Raw genomic sequence first — 23,179 nt, 5'->3', positions numbered from 1 at the left:
CAGAATGGATGTGGGTTTAAATACCAGAATATGTGGATTCTAATACTGGATTTTGCGGATTCAGGCATGGTACGATAAAGGAACGACACCAGATCAGAAAAAAGTCATTTTCCATGTTCATATATGAGGAACATATATGTTTTAGACTAAAATTATACATAAGCAGTGAGCAATTATTAATACTTATGCACTTTAAAAGACATAAAGCATCAGATAATATTAAAATAGGCCAAATAAATCGCTAACAAGCATATTTCTTGTCTCATAAGCAAAGATAACATTGACGTATTGCTAATTAAAACTTCACCCATCAATCGGTATCAGAATCTAAAAGATCGGATTATCTTACTAAAAAACTAGATTATTCTAATACGCCGTACTCCCTTCGTTCACTTATATAAGGTGTATTTGATTTTTGATAAGTTTTATAATGTAATATGCATTTATTGTAATTTCTCATAATTCTTATTTTAGCCCTCTGGAAAAAAGGAAGTATCTCTCTTCTGATTGTGTGTATCTCTCTTTGCAGTAAAAAAATAAAAAAATAGCTCTCTCAATTGCATGTATCTCTTACTTTCCTGAACTAACTGATTTACTTGCCACTAACCAATAAATTTACCAAGGGTAATTTAGTCTTAACTAATCTATAATTATGTGCCTTGGTCACCGTGCTAAAAATAATACATTCTACATAAAGAAACAGAGAGAGTATATTAGTAATATCATGTCCAATACCCTATCTTATCAATCGAACTCGGATCTGGATCCAATTGTTGTCTGATGTCAAACATCTCTTACCATATCCCATAAAAAGGAATTCGAAAACGCTTTGGGACAAAAATTATCCTAACCACTTCCACACTTACACATGAATACTCCCCCGGCGTCGGATCGCGTCATGCTTGACGAGATCACTATATTCATTACGAAAACATTAAAATATGTACAAGTGTAAGAAAAAGATGAGTTTTACATTTATTTTCTGTGGTGACTCTCGAATCATACTCTCTAACTAGTGATGTGTCATCCAAAGTTGTATCAACACTTTTTCTTTGAACACGATACAGATGCATTTGTAGTTGACGGTAATGTTTTCTCTCACTGTACGGACATCGTCGGAAAGCGCCACAAGCACATTTGTGGTCGACAGTAGGAAAAATGCAAGCACCGGTGACAAGTTTAGGACTTAACCTCTGGCGGGCTGGTTCCATTACAAGCGACTTAACCGTTTGAGCTACACTCAGTTCGCGTGCTGTGTCGAAATTTTTGACAAACTTATGTACGACACGGGTAATCTATCTCGTCGATGATCAGAGAAACGCATCGGATCCAGCTAGTAAGGGCATGAGCAACGAAAGCATCACCATACCGATGCCTCATGCCTAAAATTAAATAAATTTAGTTAAAACCACCGTTTGGATAGCCCACTGCTCAATGCGGGCAATAGTAAAATGGACCCCCACTTTCTCTTCCCTCCATACTTTAATAGTTTTTGCTTTTCATCTTCATCATGGATGACTAGCAAACCAGTACAGAGACATCCCTCTCTCCTTCTTTTTCACCTTTTCTCTCTCATGCTTTTCCCTAATTTCTTCTTTCCTCCACGAAGCAGCCGCTTCTTCTGCAGGATGCACCTGTCATCTGCGAGGCTGGACAAGACTTGCCTGCTCCCTCGGCGTGCGTCCATCCGTGCTCCCGCATACGTAGGATGGTTTGATTGGAACAAAATAAGGTCCGGCCCCATCTCCTTAAAATCAAGGGGGAGAAAAAAAAAGAGAAAAAGACAGCGGTAGGATGGAGTGGGTGCACGGATGGGAGCATGAGGAGGGAGCAGGCAAGCCGGATCCGCGTGCCTTTGCGTCCACCTGGCATCCGAACCTACGTGGGCCTGTGGAGCAGCTGTCCACGATGGAGCGTTGTACACGCCCTAAAACACACGTTCTATGCGGCTCGTATGACGTGTTCGCCTCAGGATACGCCGATTACGGAGCCGTTTCGATCTCTCTCTTTCCTGCCGAATCCAAAACAGAACGCTCCGGCGGCTCTTCTCCCCTCCCTCCCTTCCTCCCTCCACCTCCGCCTCGCCCTCCGCCTCGCCCTCCGCGGGGCAAAACCCTAGATCCTCCTCCCGCTTAAACCCTCCAACAAGGTAATGCATCTCGCCTATGCCGGAACGTCGGCCCTGGATCTCCCCCCGTCGGCCTCTCCTCGCCGTTTGCCCTTGCGTGGCGTAAGGAATTCCCTGGTGACTTATTAGTGGCCGCTTCCCCTGTTTCAGCGGCGCGGCAGGATGGCGGAGCCGTCCAAGGTGATCCACATCCGGAACGTCGGGCACGAGATCACCGAGGTGAGAGGGGACGGAAATCCTGCGCCTTCGCCTCGTCGATCCTGCGGTTCCGTCCGGGGCAATCCGTTTTTCGTTTCTGAATAAATAATAATCGGGGGAGCGGCTTCCCTGAATAAAGATTGCGCTTTTACTGCCTTTTGCACCCGGCGTGTGCCTCCCCTCACCGTTGTTCGCCGCAGGCCGATCTGCTCCAGCTGCTGCAGCCGTTCGGCTCGGTGTCCAAGCTCGTCATGCTGCGTGGCAAGAATCAGGTGGGTTCTGTTCTTCGCCGTTGTCCGGTGGTGTTTTTCTTTTGTTAGAAATCAAGCAGTCCCGGTGTTGAAAGTTGTCAGTGTTGCGGTGCAGGCCCTTCTCCAGATGCAAGACATTCATTCTTCCGTGAGCGCGCTGCAATACTACAGTGCTGTCCAACCTAGCGTAAGGTGATGCGGTTCTTGGTTGTGTTGGTTTTTCGATGCCACACAAGAGCCCAGCATTTACTCATGCTTGCTGCTACGCAGTTGCACTTAGTTTTTGCAATGTTTAGCTTCCACTAGTACATAGTTATCGCTCATTCTGGATAATGCATGCTTAATGATACGGTTTGCGCCTCGTGACCTGCTTTCTTTATGTCAACAAATATAAATTTAGCATTGCCCTTGTTTGTTACTCCCTCCGTAAACTAATATAAGAGCGTTTAGATCACTAAAGTAGTAATCTAAACACTCTTATATTAGTTTACAGAGGGAGTACCTTATTTCTACCTAAAAGCCAGCTGGGTTTCTCATTAAATTTCATATTTTTGTTTGGTATGTTCTCATTCCTTTTCTCACACGTGTGCACCCTTTTATGTCAATTTAGGGGGAGGCATGTTTACATGCAATTTTCATCCCATCAAGAACTTACCACTGACCAGAGCTCTCATAGCCGGAATTCTGATCAGGTATATACTTGTCTACCCTCGACTTGTAAGATTTGTTTTATAAGTTTCTCAGAGTTATCTGGAGTTGTTAGTAACTTAGTATCATTAGTGAACTATGAAATCTCTATCCTTAGTGTTTTTAGAGCTTCGTGTTGAGCAATCAGCTGCATGATACTCTTAACTAATACTCCCTCTGTCCCAAAATATAAGAACGTTTTTGATACTATCATAGTGTCAAAAACGTTCTTATATTATGGGACGGACGGAGTACTTAGCTGTGGCAATACCGCGGTGGTACAACATTGACTTATAAAGGGTTTTTTTGAATTTTCTTATAAAGGGTTTTTAGATTCTGTAAGTCCAGGTTGTGGATGATTTTCAAAATAATGACATGTGTTCTTAAGTTATTAAACCCTACTTTGACTTGTTTGTGGTTGTTTAGTGTGCATAATGCTTGCCTCGATTACACATTGATGCGCTATCTAGTTCCGTCAATTACTCAGTTGCATGAAATGGTTTTGCCGTGGGACTATATTTGTGTAAAGGTGCCTACAAGGCTACAAGATTAGGATATGATTGTGCTATCATCCTAAGATGGAACCTACAACTAGGAAATATGGTAGTGTGATTATGTAAAAATAGAAAGTTGAATTACTGTGACAGTTACACCATAAATTGTGGAAATACTTCATATATCAAAATTTGAAGGACGGTTAGCTATGTTTAGTATATTCTCATCATTTCTTTTAGATAGCTGAGTTAAATTGCATGTTATATCTACTGCCTCTTATTTTTCCAACTAGATAAACCTATCTTTTCCTTTCTATTTATTCTTTTCTTTCTCCCACTCTTCTGTCTTGGTGGTCGTCTGCTGGCCCTCAGGAATCAGAACCCAACCGAATCCTTCTAGCTACTGTCCACCACGTGCTCTATCCTATAACGGTGGAGATTCTGCATCAAGTTTTCAAAGCATATGGATATGTGGAGAAGATTGTCAAATTTCAGAAGTCAGCTGGTCAGACTCCACGTCTCTTTCTCTCTCACACACCCATATGTAAACTGCATATGGATGCTCTGATTCACTCCCCAGTTTGCCTCTGAATGATAATGTTGATGTATTAACAAGTATCTGTAATATGCGTAACAGGCTATAACTTCTGCAGAAAACAGCAGGTGTATTGTCAAACTGTATGAACAATGTGTGCAGTACATCAATTGATTACATTAGGTGTGACATTCTGTAGCAACGGGTTCGGCACGGTTTTAAAACATGTGTACTAATAATTGTAGCAGTAGCAACAACAAAAAAGAATTATAGTGGCATATGTTACTATAGACTAGTGCTTTTGTCCGTCCTTCGACTGGAATAAACAGTTGGTTATCTTTACTATCTGAAATAGACGATTCAATACATTTTATTTGATTGGTGCAGGCTTTCAGGCCCTCATCCAGTATCAATCGCGTCATGAGGCTGTGGAAGCACTTGCTGCTTTGCATGTAATTACTTCATGGCTCCATTAGTGTCCTAGATTCTACGTATGATTCTCATACATCTTAATCTTACAAACAAAACTTTTCCAGGGAAGGAACATATATGATGGTTGCTGCCAGCTAGACATCCAATATTCCAAGTATGAGCTTTGACTAATCCTAGTTGAAATTTATTTTTTCTCAGTTGTTGTATCTGATTGTTTTTCTTTATTTATGTGGATATCCAGTCTCAGCGAACTGCAAGTCCATTTCAACAATGAGAGAACTAGGTAAGGTCAATTTGTCAGTTCTCATCTCTACAAGAAACATAGTTAATGCAGTCATGGGCATGCCAGTTACTGTGTAGCATCAGTTAACATGAAAGTCACCCGTGGTGAATCTCTTTTCTTGTCCAGGGATTTCACGAATCCATCATTGCCTACAGAACAACGTCCAAGGCCCTCCCAGGTTGAGTGGTTCTCTTTATTTTGCTATATATCTCACTTGTTACATGCATCATTTATGCTCTGAAGCTAACCACTGTATGTTTTAATTGGTTGGAGCAGCAAGGTTTTCCAGATCCTGGGGGTCTCTATCCTTTCCAACAACCTGGAGGTAGCTTACTACATCGGAATTTCAATAAATAATTCTTTTGATAATGAAAAATATCTTATTTAGTTTCCTTTCTTGTACAGGTCCGTATTCACAGGTTGGCGTCTGACTCCCTTTGAATGGTGTTACTCCAGTGTTGTTTTTTGTTGCATCTTGTTCAAATATCCCTGTGAGTTCTCATACAAAAGTATTTGAGTTTGTGCATAACAGACAGGAAGAGCTGCAACGATTGCAGCTGCATTTGGTGGAACTTTACCGCCTGGAGTGACCGGTACCAATGAACGGTGCACACTGATAGTCAGTAATTTGAACACTGATGTAAGTTTTGAATCTTCGAAGGCTCCTTTCACAATCTTGATATTTTGACTACTTTTTCAAATGTCAAAGTATGCATGGAAAATGTGGTTGTTGAGTAGGACTTGTCTTTCTTATTGTTTTAAGGACCAAACTGACCATTAAGGGAAGTCTTAGAACAAATGTGGCCTAATCTTAAGTATTTTATGGTGTTGGACACCAACCTATAGGGTGTTCCAGCTTGTCTTAAGATTCCATGTAGAGGTTATATACCTTGGACGATCGTCCTTCATTGTTAACTTTTCTCTGTGCAGAAAACCAATGAGGATAAGCTTTTCAATCTCTTCTCTTTATATGGAAACATAGTTCGAATCAAGGTGCTGCACAACAAACCAGATCTCGCCCTTGTAGAAATGGCTGATGGGTTACAGGCCGAGCTAGCTGTGAACTATCTAAAGGTGCGTGCATTTTCTCTAGTATATCAACCTATCTGGTTTATCTGTTCCATTTGGAATGATTGTTACCTTTGACATTTTGATGCCACCTTCCCATTTTTCGGCTGCAGGCGGCCACGCTATTTGGTAACAAGTTGGACGTCAACTACTCGAAGTACCCCACCATAACCCCTGCCCCTGACGCGCATGACTACATCAACTCGGGCCTGAACCGCTTCAACACCAACGTGGTAAAGAACTACCGGCATTGCTGCGCTCCAACCAAGATGATCCACGTCTCCGCCCTCGCACAGGACGTCTCCGAGGAAGCGCTCCTCGCCCATCTGTCTGAGCACGGCTCTATCGTCGGCACAAAGCTGTTCGAGGTGAACGGCAAGAGGCAGGCCCTCGTCCTGTTCGAGAGCGAGGAGGAAGCGACCGAGGCCCTCGTGTCGAAGCACGCCACCCCGCTGGAGGGGAGCACCATCCGGATCTCATTTTCCCAGATGCAGAGCCTGTAGATACGCCTCCTCCCAGGGATATAGCTTTTGCTTGGCTGCTACCCGGTCCATGCTTTTTGCGCCCCCTCTCTTTCTTTTTAGGAAGCTTTGGATGATCCTTCAGATGTGAATTCTCTCCCTGACTGCTGCTTTGTCTTTGCTGTAGCGTCCCTGAGTTCTCCCTTGTTGGTTTAAGGTGACGAGAGGATTGTAGTGCGTGCTGTGCTCGTATGAATTATGAAATGAAAGAAATCTAGAGAAAAAGAGAACAGTTCAGATCATGCGATTGCTGTGTTTGTGTTTCTGGTTGATCCTTGCAGGTTGCGGTATAGCAACTGGGATTGAAGGACACTTTGAGTTTGCAGGGTTCCGATGTTCGCTAAGGGCAAAATTCAAATGGATTGACTTCTTTGTGGTATTTAAATAAATTAAACACTCCATTTGAATACCAAGAAGTCAATTCATTTGAATTATTCTTGGTGTTTAAATTATTCATTGCAAGAATACTTACTCCTGGACACCAAGTAGTAGTGTTCTTGCAATGAATAATTCATACTGAACCTGCATACGCAAGTGGATGAAACTTTGGGCGAAATTTGCCGTCTGTGTGTTTAGCGGCTCGTCGACACAAGCAGGTGGCAGGCACCAGTTGCCCTGGGACCATCTCGGTGAGAGCAGGGCTGGCAGAATACGCGTTCAAGTAGATTCTGATGCCCAGCTGCTAATATTTGCGCCCAACCAACAGGAAGGCGGATTCCACCAGCGGCCGGAAACTACTTCAAATGCATCAGTGACTTCTTTTCATGTCAAGGTTGTCTTATTTTTAATCAAGTATATTATCATTTTTTGAAGTTTGGCAATCGACGATCATATCTGTTACAAATACTTCCTTTTGTAACTTGCTCGATCGCATTCGCAGCAGCATTGCTCTCCCGAGCACAATGCGCTATAGTTGCCCTCCCGAAAGAATTCATCATCTCCCGGCACTCGTCGGGCATCACAACTCTCGATTCACGATAATCTGCTGTCTATCTTTAATCAAGTTTATTGAGAAAATACCAATATGAAATGGGCAATGTTACGCGTCCGTCGGCTCATCTTTTTAAAAGATCATCCGGGTCGTGAGCCGTCGGATTTGCCATATCTAGCGAGCGAGTGTGTCTTCACCGCTGACATGGGCCTTGTTGCAGAATTATTTCTGAAACATCGATCTTGTTGCAGAAATTTTTTGCAACAGCTGTTTAGTTGCAAAATTATTTTTGCAACTGAGGTCTGGTTGCAAAAAAATTCCACGACAGATGTTTTGTTGTAAAACACGATTCATACTAGACCATTGCAACACCGCATAGCCTTCGTTGCAGAAGCATGTTTGGCGGTATTCGAACCCTCACTGGACGTGTGTCATGCAGGGGAGGTGGCAGATTCTGCCGCTGCGATCAGCCGGGTGACGGTAAGCTTTTCCCATATGAAATTAGTATTATTAGACTCATCAAAATATTTGTATATTTAATTTACTTAGTATTGTACATGTTGATAACGCCTCATAATTCACTGGGCAAAAGTTTGCCAAGCAAATTGTCGCCCATGTTTGGTAGGGCAAAGCTCACAGGTCACTTAACCAACAAGCGCACAGATAGGACGACGAGAAACTCCAGGCAGGTGCCTGGTGGATTTGTCCCTCATCCCAGACCACACGTTGGGGTAACACGTTTATCCTTCTGACGAAACAATGCGATAGCATCAATCAAAAGTTAAAAAAAATTAACCTGTCTCAGTTTAAGTTACATTGTACTCTAATGACCTAACATGAGTAACTAAGCACTCATTCTGTGAGCACATCAGAACCACAAACCATTATCAGTAATCTCAGTACAGTGTGCTGCGCGACTATCATCAGCACCCCACTTTAATTTCTAACCCGCCTAATATACAACCGGTGTTTTACTCCATCGCACAGTCCTTGTGTTCCAGCTTCTAATCTACAAATTGTACATCAGATGTAGCATCGTCCACAACTTTGGCGTTCCTTTAGTAGCTGTAAACATCTACAAAGGTTAAATGTCAATGCCTACACGAACTTAGGCCAGTGATCAGAAATCTAGGTTCAGTCGCAGCCCACATGGCCTGGAGGACTGGGGAAGTTCTTCGACTATACCTGAGATATGCTGGCGATATTGTAAGCCTCAGACAGTCATCATTCTGCTTAAACGGGTGCCCTCGTTCTTATCAGGGGCAGGTCCTAGCGCTGTGATCACCTGTGGCATGGTCATTCCTCCAGAAACAATTATTTCTGTAGAGAGCATAATAGCAGAAACATAAGATTAGAAATCCAGGTGATATAGCAAGAATGCTACTCCCTCCGTTCACAAATATAAGATGATCTAACTTTTTTCTGAATCGGATGTATATAGACCCGTTTTAATGTGTTTGTTCACTGATTTCAGTTCGTATGTAGTCCATATTGAAATATCCAAAACATCTTATACTTGCGAACGGAGGGAGTTATTAAAAAGACTATCATATCAAACTTAATGACCACAATAAGAGACATGCCCTCAAAATAAGCTTATGCTGGATTGAGATGTTACAAATAAACTGCCAGCAAGAAAATAACAAGAACAGCATATAGTATTCGCAAGTGCTGATAGGGTTTAGCATTTAAAGGAGCTGCTATAGAAGGCATTGAATTATTCTCTTTTGAACAGAACAGTGGAAATGATAAGGAGCTTAAAAAGGGATCGTCAAAATAACACCAACCTATCCCTTCTCGAATGGACAGATTGGGCCTTATAATTTCCGCAGAGTTCACCAAAAAGATATCACCAATATATAGATGATTGGTTGGCACATAGACACTACACAGTTCTTCATCACCTTTGTCAGTCTGCAATGTAATGATAGATGATTACATCAGAATCCAACAAAAACAAAGTATATTGGCTCACCATAACATGCTAACCATGTGGACATAGACAATTAGGTATCACATAGTTCATCACTTCTGTTAGTGTTGATCCTGGACAAAACAGCAGAAAACAAGAAAGGACAAATGCCCCTTGACTCTTTGTAGCAGTTGTCCTTAATCTAACTTGATAAATAATTCTTCACGCCATTTTCTAGAGCTCAAGACCTGAAGTACCGTAGGTTTTGACGCGTCCTATGATTGATTGGACATGCTTAGTTTTGTTCTTATTTGGCCTTATGCAACTTACCAGCAAATAATCTTTGAGACGGAGCCAAGTGAGTCTATTATTTGGCCTTGTGACTCTAATGTGTAAATGCCCCCCATAAACTTGAAGCAGCTCTAGCCGGCCTTTTCAGGGTTTACACAACAAATTTATGTACGAGAGAGGAGTGACTGATTTAAACCACCTTATATAGAGATTATAGGTTAATCCGGATAAGTTGACTACTAAGATAAGCCCAGCCAGGCCACACTAGGCTTGGTCTTGATTATTTTCGGTGAATCTTTACACTCTTGAGATTTAAAAGGGTTTAGATGTCACAAATCACAACTAATGGGTGACACTTTCCTGAAAGTGAACCATTTCATGCATGAGGCAACACAGAAAAAGAGCACACACAAGTACGGTGTGAATCTTTGTGTAACTTATGAAAATTATCAAATCAATATTCTCGAAAGCATATAAATGAGTAAATTATCTTGAGTGAAGCATTCAAATTCGGTTGATGCCGTCAATCCATCTGTAGAAAGCGATTTGCATAAACAAGTACCTGAAGAATCATGCTCGATGTTATGAATCCAAATGCGTATTCACCAGCACGGGGATGGCTAATTATTGCCACTTCTTTAAATGCTGCTGTATTTTGATCTGTCAAATGAATAAAATGTATTATAAGATTTTTTTTTTCTGGTTGGGCAGAAGGAACTACAAGTAAGTTGGAACATAAAGATTTCAACCAAACCAGTTTGTCAATGATGTGGTGCATAGAAACAGCAAACACGCTGTTGTCGCAACATTCATATGGTCTTCATGTGGATTATCCTATTAACTTCATAAGCTCATGTAACTTGAAGAAAAACTAGTGGCCTATAAATGTGTTTTTTTGTGAAGTACTGGTACTTATATAATGTTTTACCCGACTAAGAAGTTATGGGTTTGTATATATATACGCCATCCACTGACACTTCTCTTCAAGAAACAGTTATGCACTAACAATGAAAATCATACATGACAGAAATTTAAGAAAGAACGAACATAGTTGTCAGATATTCTGGAGCACTTCAGATGATCATAAATTACCTGGTGAAACAGCAGTACTAACTTGCTTTGATGCAGAATATATGTGCCTTACAAATGGCATTTTCTTTATAAACCATTCTCCAACCCAGAAGACAGTTGAGCCCACCCATGATGACACAAATATTCCAACAATAAATATGAATACCAGAGATGTCACAAACCCAAGGCCTGGAATCAAGAAAAATTGTAGTACTCAGTATAGAGCAAATCATGAATATTTGTCAGTAGAACTGAGTAATGACAGTTTGTTTTTAATAGCCTGAGGCTGCTTTTTCCTCATGTACTCAATGATTTCAAAGGATCTCAATGATTTTACCATGACCAGCAAGTGGCTAGACATAAGTATTTGTGGAACAAGTACCAAATACATCGACTCCAAGCTTTGCATAGAGTGGACTGAAGAATCCATCAAAAAATCGAATAAACCACCAAGTGATGAAGAATGTCACAGCCATTGGGAAAATAACTACACTGCAAACAAGAAAGAGAATATTAGGCATGGATAATTTACAGGTCTTGCAACTTCTATGAATCAGTTCCTGCAAAGCATACCATCCAGTCATAAATTTTCTTGACACCCAGCTTTGAAGGACCGCAAAGCATGCCTATTGAATTAGCAGGTTAGGTATGAAATAACTATCTTGAAAAGATATAGCATAGCATGCAAAGAAAGTAGAGCTCATTCAGGTAAAATGAGAGAACAGAACAAGAACGTACAGTAACAATGCTGGGTCCAAGTGTTGTCTACTTTGATCGAACAATCTTTATGCTCTAGTGCCTAAGAACCGATGGTTGACTAAACGACACTTCAAGATGGAAAATATGTAGAGATAACCAAAATATTTAAGTAGTATGATCGCCCAGAAGGATGCTGTCAAATTTTAGTGTCAGTTCATGGGTTTGGGGTTCCAAAGACCTAATACTACGGGGCAGTGAACTAATTGCAGTTGTCAAATTCCTATTGTTAGTTGCATTTGCATATTCTCCAACAGAAGTATAGCCTGCAGCCAGTACTCATGCATTTGCTATTTATGAGAATAAAGCAAATGCGTATACCTCATGAACAAACCAAGCAAAGTGTTATAGGAGGTCATTCAGACACATGCAAGATGACGACATCTAAACTTGATTAAATTCACTTTTGCCGGGTTATAAAACCTGCACCGTGCATCCTGAATAGTAGGTTTGTTAAACACAGGCATCTGGCCGGAGCTCCGCAGTAACACAAGTACCTCTACCTCCAATAGGACTCGCACTGACACTGATGCAGTCAATTTGTCGGACTGTTTACGGCGTAGACATCTGACCAACAGCACACAATACGCATGACGAAACAAGCGAACCTCCAATGCAACCATGGAAACCTTAAAGTCAAGCTCGGTGACAACCCCAGAAGGCATGCAGAAGCCTCGGATTCGATCAAACGGGGAGGCGCGGCCAGATCCGAGCAAGCAACCAGAAGGGTTTCGGCAGCTCTAAGCCCCACCGCGTCGGGGGGACTACAGGCGGTATTAAGGCAGATCGATCCGCGCTACCTGGCGGGTGGAGGTGGCCGGCGAGGTGGGGCGCGGCGGCGACTTGACGGGGTCCTCGGGGTCCGCGGGCTCCGGCGCCTGGCCCATGGGAACGGCGACGTACTCCTTCTCCTCCGGCATTGCGGCGGAGGGGTCGAGGCGGGCGGGAGGGGAGGAGGAGGACGACGGCGACGGTTTCGGTAGCTAGTGTGACGGCAGCAGCTGCAGCGGAAAGAGGAGGAGGCGGTTGGTGGCGGAGTCCGCGGGGGAAGGGAGGGAGGGACGCGTCGTGGAGTGACCGAACTGCCCCACGCTACCGTGTTGTACCCGTGGGGCCCGTGCGGTTGGAGGTGACGTGGGGTCTACGGTCTACCTGTCACTGAAGGTGGGTCCCGGAGATAGCGCGGGCCCAGCTGTGGGAGGAGGAGGAGGAGAGGAGGCGTAGCGGACGGCGGACGCTGCGGGTTGCAGATGCAGCGCGGCGGCGAGGGTCATGGTCAAATCCGTCGCGCGCGCGGTCGGTCGTCGGTGACTGACTCGGTGTCCTGGTTTTATCCGTGGGCCCGCTGTTTGTTCGATGTTTCCAAGTCGACCGGCCCGTGTTTCTACTGTTTGCGTTTGGGCCGACGTGCTCATGAGCCTGTTTGCTTACCAGTCAGTCCATTTGGGCCTCTGGTTTAGTAATATATGGCGTAGTAAAGGGAATTGTATGCCTCAAAAGGAAAAGAAAAGGGAATTGTATGCGATTGTATATACACAATAAAAAGATGTTGGCTTGATAAAAATCTCCGTTGGTATGCGGGTATTATTATGGGTGCCCAGATCCTGCTAATAATTATCGATCGAAAGGTGTTCCGAACATATGCACATATTATTAAAGTCACACGTTCACTAACTAGCGGTATGTAGGAGGACTAGAAGGTCATAGAGAATGAGAGAACGGGCTCTAAAAAAAATTCGGATGATCTCGGAAGTGTTCTAGGAGGTCCGGGAGCGTCCCAGATTTACCTGGAATGCCCTGGAAGGTGCTAAAGCTTCTGAAAGACCCCGAAATGTTCTCGAACCTTCAAGAATATTATGAATGGTCCCTACTGACTAGTGAGCCGCCCCCTATTCCTTGAGGGGCAAGGTGCCACATGGACCCAAGTTGGTCGCCTGCCACATGACTTGTGGGGCAAGCCACCCGAGAGGTGGATCCTAGGATGACTCCTCTTCTAGGTCGGCCGAACCAGGGAAGGATCCCCTCCCCAAGTAGACCATCCCTATTTCCCATCCACCTACACATAGAGGTGGGAGTGTACCATGGACAGACAAAACGGCCTTGGAGGGCGACCATCCTTGCCCTGTGCCCTCTCTCTTTCTCTGATCTAGACTCACTATGGATTGTTACATCGCTAGGCTATCTCTCCCTCTAGTTTTCGCACTACCTCTTTGTGTTAATCCACGAAGTGCCTCTAAATCAATACACGTGGATACCTTGGAGGTGTCGTCTACTTCTACACTAGATCGGCTGATCATCCTGGAGAAAATTCTCGCAACCGAGAGGCATAACCTAGCGGCAAGAATCGGCGAGCTTCATCAACTCTTCCTCCTCAACTTTCGTTGGGTGGATTACTGGTGAGATTATCATCACTTGTGCCTCCATAGTATTCCTGAGATTGACGTGAGTGAATAGCCTTTTTTTGCTGCATAGAACGCTCCCCTACAAAGACCAAATCTCCTACCCCACCTCCCCCCTCCCTGAAGATAAATTAGTAGGTGTTAACATTTAGATTGCTAAACTAGGCAACCCATTTACCCATTGCTAGTACTAGGATTGGATCGATATCTCGATGATGCGAGCTTGATGCTAGATACACTTATACTTAAGGTTTGATGGGTTGAGACGTGATACAACTACTAAAAGCATTTCCTGCGCTTCATAGCACGACGACTGCCCTGACTGCCATACAACAGATATATTGGCAATAACGCGTTGATTGTCCATGGGTGCTTTACATGCTCGAGGCCCATTTTTCAATGTCTTTTATTCTTTTAATTTGTATTTATTTCCAGATTTCTATTGTTTTGCTTTTCTTTTTTCCACCTTCATTTTTCATTTCTCTTATTTTCCCAACTTATATAAATATGTTTGAAAAAGACACACACATTTTTTTAACTCATGAACACTTTTTAAAATTTAAAAATATTTGTAAAATTTGTGAACACTTTTAAAAACTTACACACACATTTTTCCTAAAATGTGCAAAACCTTTTTTGTAAAATTACATGATGTTTTGCTTAATTACAACAAATTTAGAAAAATACAAGAACATTTTTTATATGAAAAATCTCTAAAATTACACGAACATATTTTTAGTCACGTGAACATTTGTTTTAAAAGGTATCCACGTGAACTTTGTCAAAAATTCGTGCACACTTTTAAAGAAAACTTGATTTTTTTTTATTATAATTAAATGATTATGTAAATAAATAAATAATATATTCATTTGAACATAGAAAAAAAATCAATTCATGGGTCGTACCACAACAGCCCATTAGCATCTGCTGCTGACTGCCAGTTCTAAATAAAACGCAGTGCCCACTGCCTACTTTCTGTCGTCTAGTTGGATATCAATTTGTTGGCTCATTTGTTTCTGGGTTGAGTAGTGGTCACTTGTTGGGCCGTGCTGTGGCGGTTGATAGTTTTTTTCTTCTTCTTCTTCTTTTATTTGCATGTGTGGCACTCATTTAACTGGCTAGCGTTGCTGTTGTGCGAACAAGTGACATGAACGGGGACATGATACAAAGCGGACGCTCAGCCATTGACAACCGTGGTTTTTTTTAGGGGACATTGACAACCTGGTTGCGTGACGTGAGAGGTGTACGAGCTCTCGGAGCAACTCGTTTCTATCGATCTTAAACAAAAGAAAGGCTCAAACTCTTGTGCACTGACCAAAGGGCCCAATCGCGGGGATGATGAAGTCAAAATGGTGAATTTAAAGATATGACCTCTGAGGTTTATATTATGCGCCATCACTATAGTCACTATGGCACAATAAGTAGTTGTCAATCCATCTTTTCACGGATTCGGTGGTGCCTGCTAGACATAGGGTGCCAAATCTCTCGTGTTTTAGTCTCAAGGTATACCTGATATTCAATGGGATTATGTGGATTATTAGCTAGTACTCCCTCTGTCCGAAAATACTTGTCATCAAAATGGACAAAAAATGATGTATCTAGAACTAAAATACATCTAGATACATCCCCTTTTATTCATTTTAATGACAAGTAAAAGTACTCCCTCCATTCATTTTTTTAAGTCATTTCAGTCAACTGAAATTGAGCTGTTTTGCACGCTGTCTAAAGTGTCTACAGCGCCTTATAACAGTGAATAGAGAGTGTAGTTGATTATGCTTGAAGGAAAAAAGATGTGAGGCAACACCCATGGCTTAAACACCTAACTACAATTCTAGCATTTTAGCTTCCTCCACCCTGTTACGACTTGCAACACTCAAATCATTCCCGAGCTAAGAGTATATTGCTCATAGCCTCGTACAAAAGAGCCAAAAACTACAAACAATGTATATATTCAACAACTTTTTAAATGTACATCATAAAGAGCCAAAACATAATTTTGGTCGGTTTTGCTATTCTTCAGTTGCTTGAAACTTTCTTTCCCGTCTATTGGTTTTGGATGAAGCTCTCCGAGGGGCCTAGACGGCGGTGCAGCAACGGATAGAAGCGCCCCCGAAGTAGCTCCTGGTCGATGTGGCAACGTCGCCACTGCTGGAGGAGAGTTCGAGGTTGATAGATGGCCAGGAGCGACATCAACACATGGGAGGCACCGGCTCGGGCTAGGCGAGGCGGACAGTTGGGAGATGGTAGAGGAGAAGAAGGAAGAATTCATCGGGAAATAGAGAAATAAGATGATCATGAATAGTTTTTTTTCAGGAGTAGTTTATTTCGTATATGTCTCACAGGAGTAGTTTTCTTTTTCAGGCAAGCCATATGTGTCTCCAATTTTGGTCCATTTTACCACTCGATCAACAACTTGGCTTTTTCTTTCTGCAACTGTGAATAACCTTTCTTTATTTTCCTTTGAAAGAGGTCTATGCCAGGATATTATCAGATCATTGCAGCGACAAAACGCGAGGAGATGTTGGTCTAAAACCAAACCTTCCTTCGTTTTCATTTAAAAAGAAAATGAAACTTGATTTTCAACATCAACAAAGCGAAAGAACGAACATGAACATTACAGTGCTGTGGGGTGGCGTGCTCTGGCTTCCAGCACGCGCGCATGTTCAAGTGTTGAACGGCACGGCATCACACCATCGGCGCACGTCTGAGCTAGCTTTCCCAGTGTTACAGGGACTCTTTTTCTTGAAGGAGAAAAGTAAACAAGAAACGACCACTATTGAGGTGGCGGCGGATACTGGCTCGAACCGGACCACGAGCCCGTGGTCGCCGGGTAGGTCCATGCAGTCTCCGCGGGCCACGCCCACTGCGCCGCCTCGCCGTGCTCCGCCGCCGCGCCGCCGTAACCCGAAGCAGAGGAGGCAGAGGACGGCACGGAGGCCACGGTCACAGAGGACTCCGGGAGCGAGTAGGACCCCGAAGACGAACCGCCGCCGCCGCCGTAGTACGGCGGGAACCCGCCACCTCCTGCGCGCAGAAGCATCTGGTACTGCAAGTAGTCCGAGACGGCGCCGGCGGGGTAGGCGGCCGCCGAGGAGGCCACCGTCGGCGCCGCGCTCGCGGTGGTGGGTGCCACCGGGGCGGTGAGGCGCGCGTCCTCGGGGAAGTTGAGCTTGGCGCGGCTGCCGCGGAAGCGGAGCGCGGCCTCGTCGTAGGCGCGCGCGGCGGCCTCGGCGGTCTCGAAGGTGCCGAGCCACACGCGGGCGGCCTTGTGCGGGTCGCGGATCTCCGCGGCCCACTTGCCCCACGGGCGCTGCCTCACGCCGCGGTACCGCCGCTCCGGCGCGCTCGCCTGCTCCGCGGCGGCCGCCGGCTCGCCGCCGTACGTGTGCGGGTACTGCTCCCCCATGGCTGCGCTCTGCTGCACGTCCGGGCTCCGCCGCTCCTGTCCTGCCGAGCAAGAAGAAGATGATGATGGTCTATATAAGCGCGAGAGGCCAGCACGCACCATTTGACTGTATGAAACGGCGGCTGACTATACGGTTATACGTACGTACACTTATTTTTGTTTTATGAACCTCCGTACAAGATGATAGGAATATAGCATCGATTGAGACATAACAAAATCACAATCGACCAAGAATATATGCGTATGTATATAAGCGCTTACATCTGTACCATGTTAAGAAAACTAGACAAAAGAAAAGGCAATTTTTGCGGTCAATAACGGTCGTTGCGTGCAGTGCATGCATGGCAGTGGTTCCGACGCACCACTCTGTCTTTTCTTTCTTTATCATGGAACTGACGTGGCACTCCTCTCGTTGCAAGCAAAGGGATTCCATGGAACACACCAGAACACTATACTAGGCACACACAAAAGAAAAAACACTTGTACTAGGGGGCACGTCACAAACAGTTTGATTAACCACCAGCACCAGCTTTAGATTCCGCACGACTAACACATGCACGCCGAACATCTCTCACAATAACAAACACAAACTTGACGGAGAAAACAAATAAACCAAAGAAAAAGGATGCAAAAGCGCTGCTAGTGTAGGAACGTGGTGACACCGACCTGCAACTGCAAACGCAAACATTCTCCTCTCACAATAAACAACGAGCGACCGCAATGAGTCTCGATCCTCACCTGCTGCGAGCTGATCCGGTGTCGGCGCGGCGGGATAGCAGCCTCCCTGCGCATGCACGTAGCCCCCCATTGCCGGGTGGCCCTCCCAGCCGTCGTCGGCCCAGCCGCCGCCGCCGCCGGACACGACCCTCGCGAGCGCCGACACCATCGTCGACATCTCCTGCGCCTGGTACTCCCCGGACAGCACCGACGAGCCTCCCGCCGCCTCCCCGCCGTCGCCATCCTGCTCCCGGCCCGCCATCCCGCACCACGCTCCCGAGCCCGGTAATGCCGCCTCCGCCGCTGCTCGCATGCAGCTCGCGATCGTTCGAGTGGCTCCCTAGCTAGCTAACCAGTTCGAGTTCAAAGTACTCTCAGCTTGGATTCACTAGCTGGCTAGTTCGAGTTCGACTTCACGAGGTGGACTGGCCGCTATATATACACGCACAGAGGCATGAGATTGAGGATGAGCACTCGAGTAGACGAGGCCAAGAAGAAGATGTAATGCGGCTCGTTCGAGCGGGAGTTACGCGCGGTGGCCACGCTGAGCTAGGGCGAGCTACCGAGCTATAGCTGAGCTAAGCGGGCAGAAGAGCCGCCAAAAAAAAGGCGTGGTTCAGATTTGGACCGAGTCTCGCGCTGACCACGTACTGTCCCTTCAGAGCAAGTGGGCAACGATCGACGACCCATCAGACGGCCGGTGATCAGATCTGGCGAGAGAGAGAGAGAGAGAGAGCAAACGTGCATTATTTTAGCAGCCGGCGTACGTTGGGCAGACTTGGCGATCGGAGACCGATGGATCATGGTTCATGGACGCATTGTTCCAGCCGCATGCGTGTACGCATCAGTATGATTTTTTGTCGGCCTGACTATCTGTACTGTGCATGCGGATTCAAACGAGACAGTGCAGTAAGATGCTCAAAGCATTGTAATAATACAGTAGGTATACGGTATTAGGGCTACGGATTTCGATAGACCTGACTACATACACACCATGCAAAAAAAAGACATGTGATTGAGATGGTTAGGTGGACAATGGTATCCCCAACCCACCAAGGTTCAAGATGATATGTCGGCTTGGTCTCTCAGAGGTATTCATAGGAGTAGGGTGTGCGTGTACACGTTCATAAGGGTGAGTGTATGCGCATGTATATGAGTGCTTGTGTCTGATGCTAAAAAAAGACATATGACTACATTCATGCATACATGAGGGCGGGCGCGTGGCCTACGGCTGGCCACTTGCTAGACGGGACGCCCTACCCTACACCACACCCATCGGAGTGACGTGGTCCTGGTCCAGGCGTGCGTGCGCGCGTGCATGCACCCGAGGTTTCCACGCCCATGGCCATGGGTCAAGCTCGCCCCGGCGAGGTGAAGTTCCATCTCCTCCTCCTCCTCCTCCTTCATGTGGCACGGACAAATCTTCTCCTCGGCCGCCCCGCGATGGAAGTAAGTTCGACATTTGCCAGCCCAAGCTCTCCGGTCTCCTCTCCTCGAGCCGACGTGTTGTTCCACCGTTTTTCCACGTCGTTCGTTCGTTCTACTCTTTCCTGGCCGATCCGGCACGTGCGCGTACTCGTGTTTTAACTGGCACGCGCCGCCTGGAACTGGAATGTTTTGCGAGAGACTACTCCCTCCGTCCGAGTGTATAAGTCATTCGCGTAGTTCTAGGTCATCGATTTAAGAAATTAAATATGTATATGTCATGAAAAGTATACCACTAAATTTCCACACGGATGTAGTTTTTAAATATATATTTTTGTCACATATAATACATATTTAGATAGTTAAATTATCGACCTAGAACTACGCGAATGACTTATACACCGGGACGGAGGTAGTACTATGAATGGACTGCCGATCCACGTCAAGCTCTGGTAAATATAATTATTAGCAGCTCAAAGCAGTCGCTATCTTTTCTGTTTTGGCTAATAACGCAGTCACACAGTCGCTGTCTTACCGTAACAATATGGAAATACTGGTCTATTGTCCGTGCTGCCACTAATCACTTCTTAACTGCACCAGCTAATTTCTCCCATCTGCATCTACTGCAGCGGTGGTCGGCGGTGGGCTGGTCCTCTCCGGTCAAACACACACTGTTGCATAGCACATTTTCGTTTTAGGAATATAAAATGGCGAGTTGCCAAAGGCGCGTGCATGCATTCCTGATTCCAGATCCGATCCCATGGATCCGACAATGAGGTTGACCTAACAGCCTAACACCAGACATCCATGTCACTCAGGGACCCGTGTCAGATCGCATCATAGTATACAAAGCATATTATGGTACTCCTATTTGTCTGCAAATGTAGATTATTTTTAAGCTTTCTCTTCGTGCCCAACGCAGAATGTTGACTGCTACTTTCGGAGATAGCGTCTCCATCTTTTTATATTCTCCATTTTTTTGCGGGGATTTTCCATTTACTCATATAATGGTTTGAATTCCGACCGTTCATCTGAACTATACCAACCATTGGATCTGCGTCGGGCAATATGTTTTTAATCTTCATCTTTAGTACATGGCAATGCTAATTTGAAAAATTTAAGAGCAACTCTAACAGAGTCGCTATATCTACTTGATCAAAATATCCGATCAAAACATCCGAAGACTACATGTTTTTTTACAACTATTATGGCAATTTGGGTAAAAAAAACACTCAATCAGAGCCGTCGAATGCCTTCAAATAGCTAAAATTTATGAAGTACCCTCCATATCTGACCTTTCAGTCACCATATATGGCGTCTCAGGGCTGCCTTTGGAGGGCGCTCCATAAGACAGTAATGTGTAAACTACATGTGGCGTGACCGTTTCAAATAAAAAAGTGTGGCGTGAAGGGAACTTTAGAGAGGTTGAGAAAAAATGGATGACCCATTGATAAGTGGGTCCCATGTTTATGAAGACAATAAATATGAAGACTTTGAGTTTGCCAGGTTTCTCAGCATCATCAATAATTTTTTGAAGTGCATTCCGAATGGTCATAGAGGCTGTCTTTTTTACGACTCTGCTAGAGTTGCTCTGACAGCATGAGTATGTGTAGCACCGATGCGGGTGCCAAGGATAGACATCTCATACCGTGTCTAAACTAGTACAAAACTTCAATGTGTATTACCACTCTCAAAACAAAACTTGGCCACCCTCTTATAATGGCTAATCTACTAGTACCGCTCCTAGCTTAGCCTAGCACCTGAATATGAGCACATTGCTCATGCTCTAATGCTATCATGTTTTTTCAATGAAATACTAGGGCATTTATATTATTTATAGTTTGTTACATGGTCTCCGGTCCTTTTTCTTGCGGGGACAAAGGTCTTCAATCCAACAGAGGCTGCAACTCTTTTGAATATCTTCATACATTCCAAGTAACCATTCAACTGCATTCATCATTATTTCACAGCAACACATAGGCTCCTAGTAGTAGCAAGAGAAACTGAGATCAAAATGTATAAGAAAATTGGGGAAAATATAAAAGTAAAGCTTTTGCAAGACACAAGCAACATCATTATTTTCATCCCACATGAAACCGGCAAGCAGATTCCTATCTTATGAAATTTCCATGTCTCAAATCTATGATCCATGTTTTTTCTTGGGATTACTATTGTAACGCCCTGGACTCCTGGCGGGATCTAGACTGGCCCCACATATCAATACTAGTCTTTTCTGCACACTTTGTCCTCACTCATGCGCACCCGGGAGCAACTTCCCGGTCGGTCACCCACATACACCCCTACTTAGAGGAACCGACGTCCTCGTCGGGCCACAAGAACGTTCCCTCTTGGCACATACGTCTGTGCTTCCAATCCGGTACATGTGCCATGCCGTGTGCCACGACGGGTCACAAACGCCATGAACAACATGACCGCGCACCTGTCCGCAAAAATCTATGTAACCGCGAGGGTCGGCTCTGATACCAACTTGTAACGCCCCGGACACACTCACCGGTGGTCGTTACTCTTGGCGGGATCTAGACTGGCCTCACATATCAATACTAGTCTTTTCTGCGCACTTTGTCCTCACTCGTGCGCACCCAGGAGCAACTTCCCGGTCGGTCACTCATCCTAAAACTACTCCAAGCTGAGCACGCTTAACTTTGAAGTTCTGTCTGAACGGGCTCCCGGAAAAGAAGGAATTCCTTATTGATATGAGTAGTCTATCATCCCTAATGAGCCAGGCTATCACAACTATCCTTTGCACACACACCCATCCATCCTCCAAAATTTATTTGTCGTCGAGGATCCCTCTTTTAGTTATGGATGTGGTGATGTGTGAGTTGAGGCCATCCTCTAATGGCGCTCCTTGCGCATCCCTCTGGGTGCGTCATTGGGCATGTAGACATGCAAACCCGGATTAACCATAGGCTTGTATATTTTTTCTGCAGGGCGAATGAGGAGGCTAGGACATCTAGGTCACAAACCCACTCGATTCACTACATGGTTTAACTATCAATCTATCAAATGGCCCCGCTTGCAGCAATCACGTCATCTATTTCTGATCAGGCGTAAAAAAATTCCAGAAGGGTTAGGCGTGCATCACTGCGCCGTCGAGTTGTTGAGATTTCACAAAGATAAAATTGGTTTGGCATGTGGGGAAGATGATGAAGTGTGTTTTCTTTTTTATATAATGCGGTGTTTTAGAGGGTTTTCTTGCCGGTGTGATTGTGTTATCTTCTACCCAACAAATATTTATGTGAGACGCATGTACTACATTGGTGCTACAATGTCACATGTTTTTTTTTTGCGGAGAGCTATAGTGTCACATGTTGACACTTATTTTTTAGACGGTGAGAGGGTGCATATGTCTGATGTGTTTTTACAGCTTGGTTGTTGCTGATTAATTTGAGAAATCATTGACCCAATCAAAATAGTGAATCAATTTCAAAATTGAATACATCAACTGAATGAGAGAGCTCATTGAGAAATAGTTGACCCGGTCAACATCGTGAACCAAATTCAAAGTGGAACATCTCACTTGAATGGGATGGCTAATAAATTAGGAAGTATAGTGAATTAGATGGTTCAGGGAAAAATAGGTGTATGAGGACCGGTGTTTTTTAAGTGGTGAGAAGCTGCACGGGTGTTGATGTGTTTTTATAGCCTGGTTG

The 23,179-nt window shown here is 44.6% G+C and overlaps 3 protein-coding genes across 4 annotated transcripts; 1 reads left to right on the top strand and 2 right to left on the bottom strand.

Moving 5' to 3' along the window:
• The first annotated feature begins 1,966 nt into the window (after positions 1-1,966).
• On the top strand, positions 1,967-6,842 carry LOC123057278 (polypyrimidine tract-binding protein homolog 3). Its single transcript, XM_044480349.1, has 15 exons — positions 1,967-2,149; positions 2,279-2,347; positions 2,527-2,598; positions 2,693-2,769; positions 3,188-3,269; positions 4,131-4,263; positions 4,681-4,745; positions 4,830-4,879; positions 4,967-5,008; positions 5,135-5,186; positions 5,285-5,333; positions 5,414-5,427; positions 5,541-5,648; positions 5,939-6,082; positions 6,190-6,842. The coding sequence occupies exons 2-15, from the start codon at positions 2,291-2,293 to the stop codon at positions 6,577-6,579; spliced, it is 1,335 nt and encodes a 444-aa protein (XP_044336284.1). The 5' UTR covers positions 1,967-2,149; positions 2,279-2,290; the 3' UTR covers positions 6,580-6,842.
• Positions 6,843-8,293: 1,451 nt separating this feature from the next.
• On the bottom strand, positions 8,294-12,627 carry LOC123057261 (protein LIKE COV 2). 2 transcript variants are annotated; one of them, XM_044480333.1, is made up of 8 exons: positions 12,359-12,627; positions 11,376-11,428; positions 11,185-11,294; positions 10,824-10,991; positions 10,294-10,391; positions 9,316-9,442; positions 8,714-8,848; positions 8,294-8,603 (listed from the first exon to the last, which is right to left on the bottom strand). In XM_044480333.1, exons 1-7 carry the CDS (start codon positions 12,476-12,478, stop codon positions 8,742-8,744), a joined length of 783 nt encoding a protein of 260 aa, XP_044336268.1. In that variant the 5' UTR covers positions 12,479-12,627; the 3' UTR covers positions 8,294-8,603; positions 8,714-8,741. The 2 variants fall into 2 exon arrangements, with proteins under 2 accessions (XP_044336268.1, XP_044336274.1); XM_044480339.1 differs by having other exon boundaries at positions 8,294-8,593.
• A 3,825-nt stretch (positions 12,628-16,452) lies between these two features.
• LOC123149409 (ethylene-responsive transcription factor ERF110) lies at positions 16,453-17,442 on the bottom strand. Its single transcript, XM_044569093.1, has one exon. It carries the CDS (start codon positions 17,361-17,363, stop codon positions 16,731-16,733), a length of 633 nt encoding a protein of 210 aa, XP_044425028.1. The 5' UTR covers positions 17,364-17,442; the 3' UTR covers positions 16,453-16,730.
• Between the last annotated feature and the right edge of the window lie 5,737 nt (positions 17,443-23,179).

The sequence above is a fragment of the Triticum aestivum genome, chromosome 1A (genome assembly GCF_018294505.1).
Source record: "Triticum aestivum cultivar Chinese Spring chromosome 1A, IWGSC CS RefSeq v2.1, whole genome shotgun sequence".
Lineage (NCBI taxonomy): Eukaryota > Viridiplantae > Streptophyta > Magnoliopsida > Poales > Poaceae > Triticum > Triticum aestivum.
Note: the sequence above shows the minus strand (reverse complement) of the source record. Positions and strands in the feature narration are given on the sequence as shown.